Source organism: Anabrus simplex, chromosome 1, assembly GCF_040414725.1.
Source record: "Anabrus simplex isolate iqAnaSimp1 chromosome 1, ASM4041472v1, whole genome shotgun sequence".
NCBI classification, from domain to species: Eukaryota; Metazoa; Arthropoda; class Insecta; order Orthoptera; family Tettigoniidae; genus Anabrus; species Anabrus simplex.
The window spans coordinates 317,484,269-317,499,368 of record NC_090265.1 but is presented as its reverse complement, the minus strand read 5'-3'; the positions used below and the strand labels follow the sequence as shown (position 1 = coordinate 317,499,368).

Below are 15,100 nucleotides of genomic sequence, written 5' to 3'. Positions count from 1 at the left end.
TCACGCTCAGCAACAATAGGCCAGATATTATTCTAATCGATAAATCAAAAAGATCCGCATCCCTTATAGAAATTGCTTGTCCAAATACCTCCAATCTGCAAACAACAATAGCCACAAAGATATCAAAATACACAGAACTGGCAATAGAAATACGCCTGTGGAAACTAGAGTCAGTCACCACAGTTCCAATAGTAATATTATGTACCGGTGTTATTCCAAAATGCTTGCACAGCTCTCTGGCCGCATTAAACCTGCATCATCACACATACTGTACGTAGAACTACAGAAAGCCACCCTCCTGAGCACTTGCCACATTGTGAGAAAGTTCCTAGGAACGACTTTTCCTCTGACTCACGTCAAACAGCATGAAGTTCCAGGCCGCAGTTCCAGTAATACTGAAGAACAGATTCCCAAAACGGGGACATAAGAAGTCTGAAGTTGTTTGTATTTATTGTATAAATGTATATGTTGTAATTATTTCTGTTGTAAATATTTGTACATATATGTACCTGTAGTTTCATAATCAAGAGGGTGACTCCTTGCTTAGGCCGAGTCAGCCCGTTATGTTACCGGCACAAGCCGAGCCTTCCTAAATTGATAATAATAATAATAATAATAATAATAATAATAATAATAATAATAATAATAATAATAATAATAATAATAATAATAATAATAATAATAATAGGCTAATAATAATAATAATAATAATAATAATAATAATAATAATAATAATAATAATAATAATAATCTGTCTACGCATTTAGCTTTGTTGTGTAATCTTTGAATGGTTCTTGCAAATTGCAAATTTTAATTGCAATTTTCATTTCTGTTTGCGTGTATTAATAATATATTGTAATTCTTTTTTTACAAGTTGCTTTACGTCACCCCGACACAGATAGGTCTTATGGCGACGATGGGACAGGAAAGGGAATGGAGTGTAAAGGTAGCGGCCGTGGCCTTAATTAAGGTGCCTGGTGTGAAAATGGGAAACACAAACAATCATCTTCAGGGCTGCCGACAGTGGTTTTGAACCCACTATCACACGAATACTGGTTACTGACCGCATTTAAGCGACTTCAGCTCGAGCTCGGTCATATTGCAATTAGGGCATGTCTGAATGCAGTTTAAAATTATTGTAGTGTTACAATCACAGGAATAGAACCAGCTTTTAGGTAGTTAGGCCGTGTGCGTTTTGCAGAGTTTCGCCCAGACGTGCCATTTGGGCTCGTCAGCTGGACTGGCACGCCCCTCCAGGACTCTGCTTAGCAGTGGCAGACCAAGCGCATGGTCCCGCCGTGTTAGCAAATAGGGATTGCTAACCTGCTAAAGGAGAAGTGAATTCTCCGTTTCCAAAAAGTATTACTCCCCTTGGAGTTAGAATATCAAAAATGGCTTTCACGACCGCAGATCTTAACAATTGCCGTGAAAGCCATTTTTGATATTGTAGTGTTTGTTGTTATATAGTTTCGTTTTCCCTCGGTCTCAGCGAGGGATCCCACCTCTACCGCCTCAAGGGCAGTGTCCTGGAGCGTGAGACTTTGCGTCGGTGGGATACAACTGTGAAAGAGGAACAGTAACTCCCCAGGCGGCCTCACCTGCTGTGGGGGGATGGGATGATCGGAAGAGACAGACAAGGAAGAGGGGAGGAAGCGGCCATGGCCTTAAGTTAGGTACCATCCCGGCATTTGCCTGGAGGAGGAGTGGGAAACCACGGAAAACGACTTCGAGGATGGCTGAGGTAGAAGTCGAACCCCTCTCCCCCCACCTCTATTCAGTTGACCTCCCGAGGTTGAGTAGACTCCGTTCAATCCATCGTACTACTTTTCAAATTTCGTGGCAGAGCCGGGAATCGAACCCCTGCCTCCGGGGGTGGCAAGAAAGAAAAGCAAAGTCATCTCCGTACAGGCCATGAAGGCCCTTGGAGGGTTGGAAGGAAAAGGCTTCCAGTATCCGTAACCTCGGCACTTAGTGGGGTAGAGTGGATAGCTCTACGCTCCGGGGGTGGCAGCTAATCACATTAACCACTGCATCATAGAGACGGACTATAATAAATACATAAAACCCTTATTGTGAAACCCTAAGTTGTAATTTTACAATCAACATAACGCGCTTGTATCCACTAACTTGATAAATATTCGTGTAATAGTCGCCAAAGGACATACGTAAATAAATGAAACAAAAAATACCCGGGGGGCCGATGACCTTCGATGTTAGGCCCCTTAAAACAACAAGCATCATCATCATCAAAAATACCCGGGATTCGAACACGGGGCGCAAAAGTGTGAAACCGCGGCGATAGCCACTGCGCCACCGCATAAGTTAAAGCTGTTGCGCTCTAAAGGTGCGTACCCACTTGCGGGCATATTGTGAGTTGAGCGGCACTACCGTGTTCGCAAGTGTAGACGGGGTTCTGAGCGTAATGAGAGCATTCGTTGAGCCGCTCGGTCTTGAGCCGACTGGAGTCGGTTTTCTAGGCGAGCATAAAGGGATGCTTGCGCTCATGGCTAAATGGTTAGCGTGCTGGCCTTTGGTCACAGGGGTCCCGGGTTTGATTCCCGGCAGGGTCGGGAATTTTTAACCATAATTGGTTAATTTCTCTGGCACGGGGACTGGGTGTATGTGCCGTCTTCACCATCATTTCATCCTCATAAAGATGCGCAGGTCTCCTACGGGTGTCAGATCAAAAGACCTGCATCTGGCGAGCCGAACTTGTCCTCGGACACTCCCGGCATTAAAAGCCATACGCCATTTCATTTCAGTGTGGACGGCAAAAGAACGAGCACGCAAGTGTGTATGTGACTAGTGAGCATCTTGCGGGCGTGGCGGCGTGGTCGGATGAAGATAGACACTTATCGGGTATATTCTGTTTTATGGGACCCAAAAAAATTGGGATCACTTTAAAAATAATGTGAAAGAGGATGCATGGCAGGATATTGGTACAATTGGATGACCCGCGGAAAAAAAAAAAAAAAAAAAAAAAAAATCTTTCTTGGGGTCACACCAGAGGGAAAGAAGCAAAGAGGAAAGTAGTTGCAGTACTGGAAAAGTAGATTTTCTTGCTCAGGAGACATCTTTTGATGGAAACAAGACACAGATCGATCCTGCTCGCGCGCAAATGCCTCAAGCAGTGCTCGCGAGCGGCTCAGAATATGCTCGCCAGTGAGTACGCACCCTAAAAGGCACGTAAAGCACGTCGGAAACTTCGACCGTCATTGTTCGTAAACGGTCGAGTATCTACGGATGTGTTCGTTTATTTCGGTCCCTCTTTCGCTGAGGGATGTTTCTGGGAAATCAGGTAGTTATATTGGTCGGGTTCCCATCGTAAGATTTTTTAAATAGAAGTCGTCATTTAAATGTAGAAAAGGTGGTAGATTAATGCCATTATCTCCATGAATATCGAATCGTAGTGTTGAAGTTGATTCGTTGTTCGATGATTGCGTATTCGGAAAATCCCCACCATAAAGTGAGTTCATTATTGTGGATAAAAAGATAGGAAATCTGTGTATGTCTTCTTTTTCTGAATGTCCGTTGGAATTATAGCCTCTTCTAGGAGTTTGCAAGTTCCAGCGTTGGTTTTGTCAATCAGTGGTTCTTAGAATAATGTTTATGTTGCTGATTGTAACTGGTTATAGGGAAATCCTGTCCTATTTCCTTCTCTAGATCTGATTGTATGAACATGGATTTTCCAGAATTCGTTTGACCCATGAGTACAAATGTATTAGCATTATTATAAAGCACTGATTGAACTGCTATTAATTCAGTGTAAAAGATTTCTTTGTTAATGTTGATTTCGGAAAACTAGTTATTTAATCAATAATTTATTTATGGATTGAAGTTAATTTTGTCTAATTTTTACTGATTGTTTCTAGGTAGCAGGCGAATCCTTCCATTCGGATTTGATCATTGTGACTAGTGGCTGTCATTGTCATTGTTTGTTTTTGTTTGGTGGGAAGTTTGGAATACGATCAGGTATCTGGATATCAGGTTAACGGTCCCGTTGGATGTGTTCAGCTTCATTATCATGTCCACTGATTTCTATGTTTCCCATTCCCACATTGATGTCATTTTAATATAAACTTCTACCATCATCATCCACATATAACTTACTCAACTTTCTAGAAGTGCTAGAAACATTTCAGACGAACACTTTCGTAGAAGTACGAAGTGCTGAGCAAAATATTGCATTAAGAATGAAAGGTCAATAATGAAAAAGAAAAAAAGAAAAAAAAGTTTTAGGTAAGGCCATGCATGAATAATTCAATGGAAAATCACGCGTTTTGAAACTGTTAAGAAAGTCTCACACAGAAACTAGACATTTAAAAGAAAATAAGATATAATGTTTTAGTTATGCTGAAAGGACTGCATTCAGCATTCACTTTGCTAGTTGCGAGATATAGGAATGCTGAAATTTACCTATGATAATAACAATATTTTTTAAAAAGTTGAAAACTATAAAAGCAGTTGGAACGGATAAGATTTTTGGGCATGTACTAAAGGCAATGGGTTGGGATTTTTCCAAATGTTTTCATTCCCCACCCTGAAGGGGTGGGGCGGGCCACCTAGAGGGCAACACCCTCTCTCTGGCCATGAGAGATGGTGTGGTATGGAAGGAGTGATGGATAGGTGAGGTGGAGGGAATGGCATTGTAATTTCCGGGGTAGTGAAAGCGGGATAGCTTTATTACAGTATATGGGGGAGGGCATATAATTTTTTTTGATGTACATTGATATATAAATATGGTCTACAGTTTGACAGTACTTGGGATATGAACATAAATTAATGTGTTTTATCTTTACAGTCATGTATGAAGTTCTAAAGTTTAACACAGTACTGGTTAGAAATTTTCCGTTGATTCCTTCGCCATGATGATCTTCTGAAGATAGAGGGGCCAATATGTGAAGAGTAACATTAAATTCGTGATGCACTCACAAGACGACATTTAACAGGATGTAAGTGTAGTCGGTGATTAAAAATAGTGGGGAGGATGCGATGCTATGATGTGGGTGCATGAGCTGAGGGGGCTGAGGATGTGTTCAGACAAGGGTTTCTAAGGGAGTAAAGTTGAAATACGAATTTAGGCCGGAATGGGAGGTGAGAAAATGAAGATTGAATGTTTGGTTTGCTGCGGTTTGTAAGTGAGTGAGGACTAAGGGACGGTTGTAGGGATGGATATATTATTTAGTAACGAAATGGTGACAAAACGAATTATATCCTCTACTGTAGGTATTTGAAAAAGGGAACGGCTAGGTGACGTAGGTGGATCAATGGTTCTGATAGGGGCTATGAGTTCTGGTTGATTTCGAGGTGGTGCAGGGTGGCGACGGCAGCGGCGAGAATACACTGCGTGATTACCCCCACAAGTATGGCATTGCGGGGGTTGATGCGTGTTGGGGCACCTGGGTGTAGAGTGATGTTGATTGCAATGTCCACATTTAGGAGTCTTGGCGGTACACTGAATGGTGGTATGATTATTGTAGATGAGACAGTGCTCACACCGGATGGCTTGAGGTGGTGGGGCACGAGATGGTTCCACTTTATGGTGGTGTCCATGTATAGAGACCCCGCTGGCCAAAACACGGTCGACATCTTCGGGCGATGGCAGAAGAATTCTCACCATATAGGTGGGACCCGTGTAGTTCTTAATTCTGAATGCCTTCTTGACTGGGATGCCTTCCGCGTGACGTTCGGAGATTATTGTTTCTTCTGTAATAGAGGGCTCAACGCCTCGTATTACACAGCTGAGAAGGCGGTAGCGTGTTGGGGACGGGGGAGTTTTGATGGATTGAGGAGAGAGGACTTGAAAAGGGGGAGTTGATCCAATTTTGTGAGCTCCTATTGCAGTGGTGAGTTGAGTGGCCGCGATGTCCCCATTAATTTGAATGATGACTCCAGTTGTTCGTCAGATGTCCGCTATATCCTCACGGCGCATATTAAATCTGAGCAGGGTGGAGAAGATGGCGTTGGGAGACTGGAACTCGGGGGCAGGATTGGAGAGTAGAAATGAATACGTTCCTGAGGGGGTAGGTTGGAGCAAACGGAATAAATGTGCCGGATACGGATGAAAGTTCGAGTGGAGAAGGGGTAGTGGTGGTGGGTGGAGAATTGGCAGAAATGGGCTGATTGATGGCGTCCATGGACTGCGGAGGTGCACTTGTATTGTCTGTCGATGGTGCAGGGTTCGGGTCCAGAGCAAGGCGTCTTGGGGCTTGTTCTTTCTCCGGAGCAGACTGTGGAGAAAACCTCTTAAACTGGAAGTGAGCTGTAGTGTTGTCCCCCAGCGAAGCTGTTGTCGTGGGAAGAAATCTCGCCTGGTAGTCAGGAGCGGCAAAACTAGACATTATGGCTGAGTGGTAAGCTGCTGTAGCTGTTTGACTGAAGTCAGTGGCGGTGGTGGTAGTGGCTGTCGTGGTCGTTGCTGTAGTGGTAGCTGGACGATAAGGTGAATAGCGATGCATAACGAAGAATGGTGTTACGGTCGTCTGAGGAAGTACAGTACGACTGACGATGAGCTCGCCCTGAGGTGATACCTCTCGGAATTTCTTCTGTCCACCTGGTCAGAACACTTTTTAAACAGGGATTGCCCTGCGTTCCTGAGTTACGGTGTAGAAAAACCGTTGGACGGCGAAGGATGGTGTTGGGATATAGTAGCGAATCTGTAGGACCTATTTGATTACTATTTGCATAAAGGAGCTATACCATATGAACGGAAAGTTGTTATAGTAGTCCCATTGTATAGAAGGAAAGGGTGATACACATAACACGGATAATTACGAGCCAGTAATGTTGCATGTAAGATCTGAGAAAACATTCGTTCTGATTATACACTGACTGACAGAGCAAATGCAACACCAAGAAGGAGTGGTTCGAAAGGGATGAAAGTTGGGGAAAAAACAGAGACGGCACGGACGAATAATTGATGTTTATTTGAAACCGATATGCAGGTTACACAATGCGCACGGCATCGACTCAGTAGGATGTAGGACCACCGCGAGCGGCGATGCACGCAGAAACACGTCGAGGTACAGAGTCAATAAGAGTGCGGATGGTGTCCTGAGGGATGGTTCTCCATTCTCTGTCAACCATTTGCCACAGTTGGTCGTCCGTACGAGGCTGGGGCAGAGTTTGCAAACGGCGTCCAATGAGATCCCACACGTGTTCGATTGGTGAGAGATCCGGAGAGTACGCTGGCCACGGAAGCATCTGTACACCTCGTAGAGCCTGTTGGGAGATGCGAGCAGTGTGTGGGCGGGCATTATCCTGCTGAAACAGAGCATTGGGCAGCCCCTGAAGGTACGGGAGTGCCACCGGCCGCAGCACATGCTGCACGTAGCGGTGGGCATTTAACGTGCCTTGAATACGCACTAGAGGTGACGTGGAATCATACGCAATAGCGCCCCAAACCATGATGCCGCGTTGTCTAGCGGTAGGGCGCTCCACAGTTACTGCCGGATTTGACCTTTCTCCACGCCGACGCCACACTCGTCTGCGGTGACTATCACTGACAGAACAGAAGCGTGACTCATCGGAGAACACGACGTTCCGCCATTCCCTCATCCAAGTCGCTTTAGCCCGGCACCATGCCAGGCGTGCACGTCTATGCTGTGGAGTCAATGGTAGTCTTCTGAGCGGACGCCGGGAGTGCAGGCCTCCTTCAACCAATCGACGGGAAATTGTTCTGGTCGATATTGGAACAGCCAGGGTGTCTTGCACATGCTGAAGAATGGCGGTTGACGTGGCGTGCGGGGTTGCCACCGCTTGGCGGCGGATGCGCCGATCCTCGCGTGCTGACGTCACTCGGGCTGCGCCTGGACCCCTCGCATGTGCCACATATCCCTGCGCCAACCATCTTCGCCACAGGCGCTGCACCGTGGACACATCCCTATGGGTATCGGCTGCGATTTGACGAAGCGAGCAACCTGCCCTTCTCAGCCCGATCACCATACCCCTCGTAAAGTCGTCTGTCTGCTGGAAATGCCTCCGTTGACGGCGGCCTGGCATTCTTAGCTATACACGTGTCCTGTGGCACACGACAACACGTTCTACAATGACTGTGGGCTGAGAAATCACGGTACGAAGTGGGCCATTCGCCAACGCCGTGTCCCATTTATCGTTCGCTACGTGCGCAGCACAGCGGCGCATTTCACATCATGAGCATACCTCAGTGACGTCAGTCTACCCTGCAATTGGCATAAAGTTCTGACCACTCCTTCTTGGTGTTGCATTTGCTCTGTCAGTCAGTGTATTAAACACGTTTGAGAAATAAATAACTGGTATGGTAGAAGGCAGTTCGGAAAGGTTATTCCAGTGAGGAGCAATTTGGAGGATTACAGCAAGTTGTACCAGATATTTTAAATTCAGGAGGTCAAATTCACCTATCCAAGGCTTTTGATAGGGTGGATCATGGGAGTCTACTGACAAAAATGAGGGCTATTGGGCTAGACAACAGAGTGTCATTTCTGTAAAATAGAATTCAGAGAATTAGCGTAGGTGAAGCAATACTTTATCCTGTAATGATTAAGAGGGGGTTTCCGCAAGGAACTTTATATTTTCTTATGTATATAAATGATAAGAGTAAAGAACTGGAATCACCGAAGAGGCCTTTTGCAGATGATGGTGTACTGTATGGAGTAAGAAATGAGTTTAAAAATTGTGAGTGACTGCAAAACGATCTCGACAACGTACGACAGAGAGTAAGACAATGGTATGAAGGTAAACGGAGTGAAAAGTCAGGTTGTAGCTTAAATTTCACCAAGAGGAAAATAACGTCCAGTTACTGTGGGTTTGATTTCCGGCAGGGTCGGGAATTTTAAACCATAATTGGTTAATTTCGCTGGCACGGGGGCTGTATGTGTGTGCCGTCTTCATCATCATTTCATCCTCATCACGACGCGCAGGTCACCTACGGGAGTCAAATCAAAAGACCTGCATCTGGCGAGCTGAACTTGTCTTGGGCACTCCCGGCACTAAAAGCCATACGCCATTTCATTTCATTGTTATCTAAAACCCATCTCGTTAGTTTCTTCAACAGAGATCATGCTCGTAGCTTTAATTCATTTCTACATACCCGCAACAATAAATTCGTTACATGGAAGAATCATTTCGTGGGACGTTAAGATAAAGCTATTTGCTCCGCATAGTTGTCTAAAATCCATCTGAGTTTCTATAATAGAGATCATTGCTGAAGTGAGACGTTCTAAATGTCGAACACATTCTCAATAGAAATGTGGAATTACGCTGTTCATTTCTAGAAGTCGCGACAAGGCGGGATGTAAAACTAATTTGCTGTATAAATTGGCTACTCTTGATCCTGTCTTCGTGAGACGTCTACAGTCACGCTCGAAATGTCATTTACTTTTGTATCCCTCCCTGTCTTTAGCATACCAGATGGCATCTCTTCCTTCTGACACAAAATTCTTCTACTAACAAGCAAAGGATAATGTTAATGTCTTAATCTCTATTGTACAACTCGGCTAGTTTGTAATTGATTCCTTATGGGTGTTTCAACCATTAACAAATACACCATGCAGTGCAGGAAATTCCTACGGATGTTCAATTATCATGAGCGTCGAACATCAGTACAACACGTGCTAATATTATTACACGACGCACCCATAAAACCCCCAAAACTCATCGACCTCCACAGCCGAGCACGAGAATGTTTCATTTTAGGATTGGGTAGATACACATTTCAGAGAGTCGAAGTCCAGATTACGGCTCTTATTCATGAGAATTCTTCACATTTTTCTCAAATTTTAAGTCACGGCCGTCCATCATAATACAAATCTCAAAAGCTATGCTTAAACGCACAACGGTAGGCCCTACAATATTACAAATTATTGGATAATAATAATAATAATAATAATAATAATAATAATAATAATAATAATAATAATAATAATAATAATAATAATAATGATATACAAAGAAGCTGTCTTTCCACCGAAAAATTATAATAATTGTTAGCGGTAACATCGAGCTTATAGAAATAATGATAGGTGTCAAAGGGTACATTCCGAAATTTTTAGCGGATACTTTAAAAGATTGAATATCATTAACTTGAAATCAGTTATACTATTGAGGAAGCACAACACGTAACTAACGCTGAGTTGCATACTCACAAAAATGAATAAATTTCCATCCCCCACTAATTATTAAACAAAGGGAAAAAGTATACTGGGTATCTATCCTAAGAATCGTTAGGTGCCTTTTGTCAGGTGTTTCAGAAGATATTTTCAATTTAAATGTGTAGGTAGAGTAAGCCCAAACCAAAATCTACATATCCTATACGTCGTGAGACGTCCAGTGTCAACGGAAAACGTCGCTTAGGTTCCCACTGTAAACAAAATGTTGTTTGAAGTGTAATTTTATGCGCCAAATCAATAGGGCAGCCTCAAATTAGTCTAGTACGATATTCCTTTCACGAATATTATTGTTGACGGTGACAGTAGAGCTTTCCTGGTTACGCTGCCTTGTAGCGTCCCGTGCTGTCTCCTTACTACTGTCACATTGCTGCCTCACTGAGCCGCTGCTGGAGATACAAGCTATTCCTCTTGTGCTGTCACCGCCAATAAAGATCCTTGAACGGAGTAACACAACAGACTAATTTGAGCTGCTCTATCGACTGGGCACAGAATTATACTGTTAACAATATTCTGTTTGCAGTGAGAAGCTAAACGACGTTTTGTGTTGATGCAATCAATCAATCAATCAATCAATCAATCAATCAATCAATCAATCAATCAATCAATCAATCAATCAATCAATCAATCAATCAATCAATCAATCAATCAATCAATCAATCAATCAATCAATCAATCAATCAATCAATCAATCAATCAATCAATCAATCAATCAATCAATCAATCAACACTGATCTGCATTTAGGGCAGTCGCCCAAGTGGAGGATTCCCTATCTGTTGTTTACCTAGCCTTTTCTTCAATGATTGCAAAAAATTTGGAAATTTATTGAACATCTCCCTCGGTAAATTATTCCAAATCCTAACTTCCCTTCCTATAAATGAATACTTGCTCCATTTTGTCCTCTTGAATACCAAATTTATATTCATGTTGTGATATTTTCTACTTTTAAAAACACCACTCAAACTTATTCGTCTGCTAATGTCAGTCCACGCCATCTCTCCACTGACAGCTCGGAACATACCACTTAGTCGAGCAACTCGTCTCCTTTTTTTCCAAGTCTTCCCAGCCCAAACTTGGCAATATTTTTGTAACGCTACTCTTTTGTCAGAAATCACTCAGAACAAATCCAGCTGTTGTCTTGTGTGGATTCTTTCCAGTTCCCGAATCAAGTAATCCTGGTGAGGGTCCCATATACTGGAACCATACTCTAGTTGGGGTCTTACCAGAGGCTTATGTTCCCTCTCCTTTACATCCTTACTACAACCCCTAAACACCCTCATAACCATGTGCAGAGATCTGTACCCTTTATTTGCAATCCCATTTATGTGATTATCTCTATGAATATATTTCTTTATATTTACACCTAGGTACTTGCAGTGATCCCCATAAGGAACTTTCACCCCATCATTATTTTTCTTCTGCCACTTCTACCAAACCTGTGTGGTCGCGGACACGAACTGTGTGGAACATGTGCATTTGGCCCTGTTTTACTGCCGGATACCCTTTCTGACCCAACCCTTTGTGGAGGGATGTAATCACTATTGTGTGTTTCTGTGGTGGTTGGTAGTGTGGTGTATTTTCTGAATATGAAGAGTGTTGGGACAGGCACACATATCCAGTCCTAGAGACAGAAGAATTAATTAGACGCGTTTAAAATCCTCGTTTCGACCGGCAATCGAACCCGGGACCCTCTGTACTGAAGGCCACAACTCTGACATTTCAGCCATGGAGTCGGACATTCTACCGACACATTACAAAAACGAAATTGATTGACAATATCTTCCGAAACACCAGACTAAAGGCGCCTGATGACTCTTAGGTGAGATACCCGGTGTAGGCTTTAGGTTTCCAAATTAGAGATATGACTGACGTTAAAATCCCGTTACACGAAACGATTTGTATTAGGCTGGAAAGAGAAAACCCTACGGCCTGCAGTTAGTACATCATCTCACAAAACAGTTACTGCCTGCGCTATACATGTAGGAATACTCAAAAGTAAATAAATAATATTGGTAAAAAAAAAAAAAATTGATACTCACAGATAATTAGGGTCCACCTTGCCAAATCCTACCGGTACTGTTACAAGACGTCCTTTAAGTCTGTTCAGCGCCAACATAGTTTCCAATTCTGCTAGCCTTTGATCTGATACTCGCTTCTGTCTGCTAGAAGAAAAAAAAAACATTCAGTTAATAACGCTAATCATTTCTCACACACAGAATTATGTCACATATCACATATCGGTACCTTATGAAAATATGAATGCCAATTGCGGAGGTGGCATGACCAACAAATGGCAAATAAGTTACCTGGGAAGGACAGCTGAATCAGAAAGTGATGGAACCAAGTAGAGAGAAGAATGTTCTGGACTTGGTGCTGGTAAAACCAGATGAGCTCTAGAGGGAAATTGGAGTAATACATGGTGTGATCACGAAGCTGTTTTTTTTTTCGTAGTTAAAAATATATGTAATAGAAATGAAGGTCGTAAAAGTAGACTATTAGGCAGTACCGTATTGCTGATAAGACAGGCATGAGGGAGTTTAAAAAGCAATTATGATCGGTGGAAAACGATAAATAAAAATTTAAGCAGGCTGTGAGATGGGTTTAAAGTAATTGTTGAGAAACGTGAACACAAGTATGTTCTTTTAAAGGTGGTAAGGGATGATAAAGACCCGCTATATTATAACAGAGAAATGAAAAGACTAAGAAGGAGGTGCAGATTAGAAAGAAACAGAGTTAGATTGACACTTGGTAAATTGAGATCACCCGCTACAATCACGTTGCTCTCCGTGTCATTTCCCATATAGCTGATTATCTTATCAAATTACTCCGCATCAGCATCAGCACCACCCTTTTCAGGCCTGTACATCCCAACATCAAATTACCTATTATCTTTAGAAGTGAGCAGTACAACTAGAATTTCATGTTTCTCATCCTTAAGATTTTTTGTAGCTTACGAGTTCTTCTTTCATCAGTATAAATACCCCACCCCCTTCACCCTACCGTTCCTATCGTGTCTCTATGGTAAATATAAATCTATTAAATTATTTAATTATATTCCTTTCCTTACTATAATTCTACAGTGTTTCACTAACTTTTCTTTGATTGTGGCTTAATGTCGCACTAATACATCGAAGGTTTTCAGCGACACAAGGATAGAAAAGGGCTCGGATTGGGAAGGTAGCGTACATGACCTTAATAATTAAGGTACAGCCTGATATAAAATGGGAAACAAAGGAAACCCGTCTTCAGGCCTGCTGATGGTGGGACTCAAACCCACCACCTCCCGAATGCTATCTCGCAACTATGCAGCCATAACCGCAAGGTCAATTTACTTGAACACTAACATTTCTGTCACCCTTATTTGACTTCTAGCTCCCTGTGCTCTCATCACCGCTCCCTAGTCTTCCCCGTTTCCCTGTATGTACCTCCCTACAACCCTTATAAACAAACCCCCTAACATACCACAACGGTTCAAGTGTAGGCCATCTGGACGTAGATCCCTATTTCCTACCCACCCATTAATATCTACATATCTCACTCCCATTTTCCCACATATCCTCCCTATAATTTCATCCAGTTAGCATCTCTCCTAACAGTATTACACTGACAACAATCTCAGCTCTCTTAAACTTCTGCTGCATTAACCAGATCTCACATATCCCCTAGCTATGTTGATACCTGAACCAGCTTGCCTTTCATCGTTGGTTCCAACGTGAAAATATAAAACTACCACCTTCCTCTTCTACTTTCCTTAGCGTCGGCCTTAACCTAATTCCTGGACAAGACTCTAGCCTACTTCCTACTCCCTTTTGTACCTCCCATGACCCTGTTCCATCTTCTCTTTCCTATCCTCTAAACTACATTTTCCTTTCCTAAGTTTTCATTTCCTCATCTTCCCTCTACCTTTCTACCTGCAGTGACTCATACCTATTTCCCACCGACAGCTGTTCTGACCTCTGCCTCTGAATATAGACCTTTGCCCTAATTTCCTTCACCTTAAAACATTAGCCAATGGCCGTTCACACCAACAGTCTCTACACCTTCATTTCTTAGCCATGCTTTACTCTTATTTATGAAAAAATGAAAAATCAGCAAAAGTATAACAATGCATTCTGTGAAGAAAAAAAATCACAGGAAAAAAAATGTTGTCTTAAGGATGTTACGCAAAGATCACACGACAAAAAGTAAGCAAGCAATTTATACTAACTAATAAAATAAATACTCTACAATACTATTTAGGTGACAATGACTAGGGGCATGCGATGTAGTAACAGAAGAAGAAGAAGAAGACAATCTGGTTAGAAAAAATTGTTTATAATCGGGGGCCAATGTAACCTTGCTGTATTTACCGTAATTGGGAGTTATGTTTAAAGATACAGTAGCCTATGTGTGACAGTATGTTTCATTTACTTTTACATTAGCATAGAAGTTAGGTAACTTTGAGAGCTTGAGAATCATTCATTTTTACTAGTTTGGTAAAATCTCTTGCAAATATATTTTTATAAGATTTTATGTAATACGTATTTCTTACACACTAGAGATGTAATGATACATTTTATTTGAACATCTCAGCGAGGTTGACATTTTTTAAAATTGTGCTGAAACTTCAACATGATGATGAGGGATCACAAAACATCTTTACAAAAGTCGTTTCTAGATAATCAAAATTTAGTGTTATCTCAGAACACTTTTCTTTTTAATTAGAACTCGAAAGAAAATCTAATAATGAGAAATTAAACTACAGTACATAAGCGCCTTCGTACTTAAAGGTGAGCTAAGGCTGTATATATTCGTATAATCCAATATGATATATGTTGATTACTTTGACACGGGTGGTTTCAAACCATTAATTTGGTCAACACAATACCAACTTTGCTTGGAGTGGAGACAATTACTGTAACTCCATTATATGAAGGTTTGAATACGTCTGTTCCATGTCAGAACCAGTACATATAAA

At 42.2% G+C, this 15,100-nt stretch overlaps 1 protein-coding gene across 1 annotated transcript in view; it reads right to left on the bottom strand.

Annotated features, from left to right (window-relative positions):
- Window positions 1-15,100, bottom strand: part of LOC136865462 (uncharacterized) — an 84,221-nt gene that overhangs the window by 6,266 nt on the left and 62,855 nt on the right. Inside the window, exon 2 of the mRNA XM_067142408.2 lies at window positions 12,183-12,305. Within this exon, the coding sequence (XP_066998509.2) occupies window positions 12,183-12,305 (123 nt within the window). The remainder of the gene's footprint in view (window positions 1-12,182; window positions 12,306-15,100) is intronic.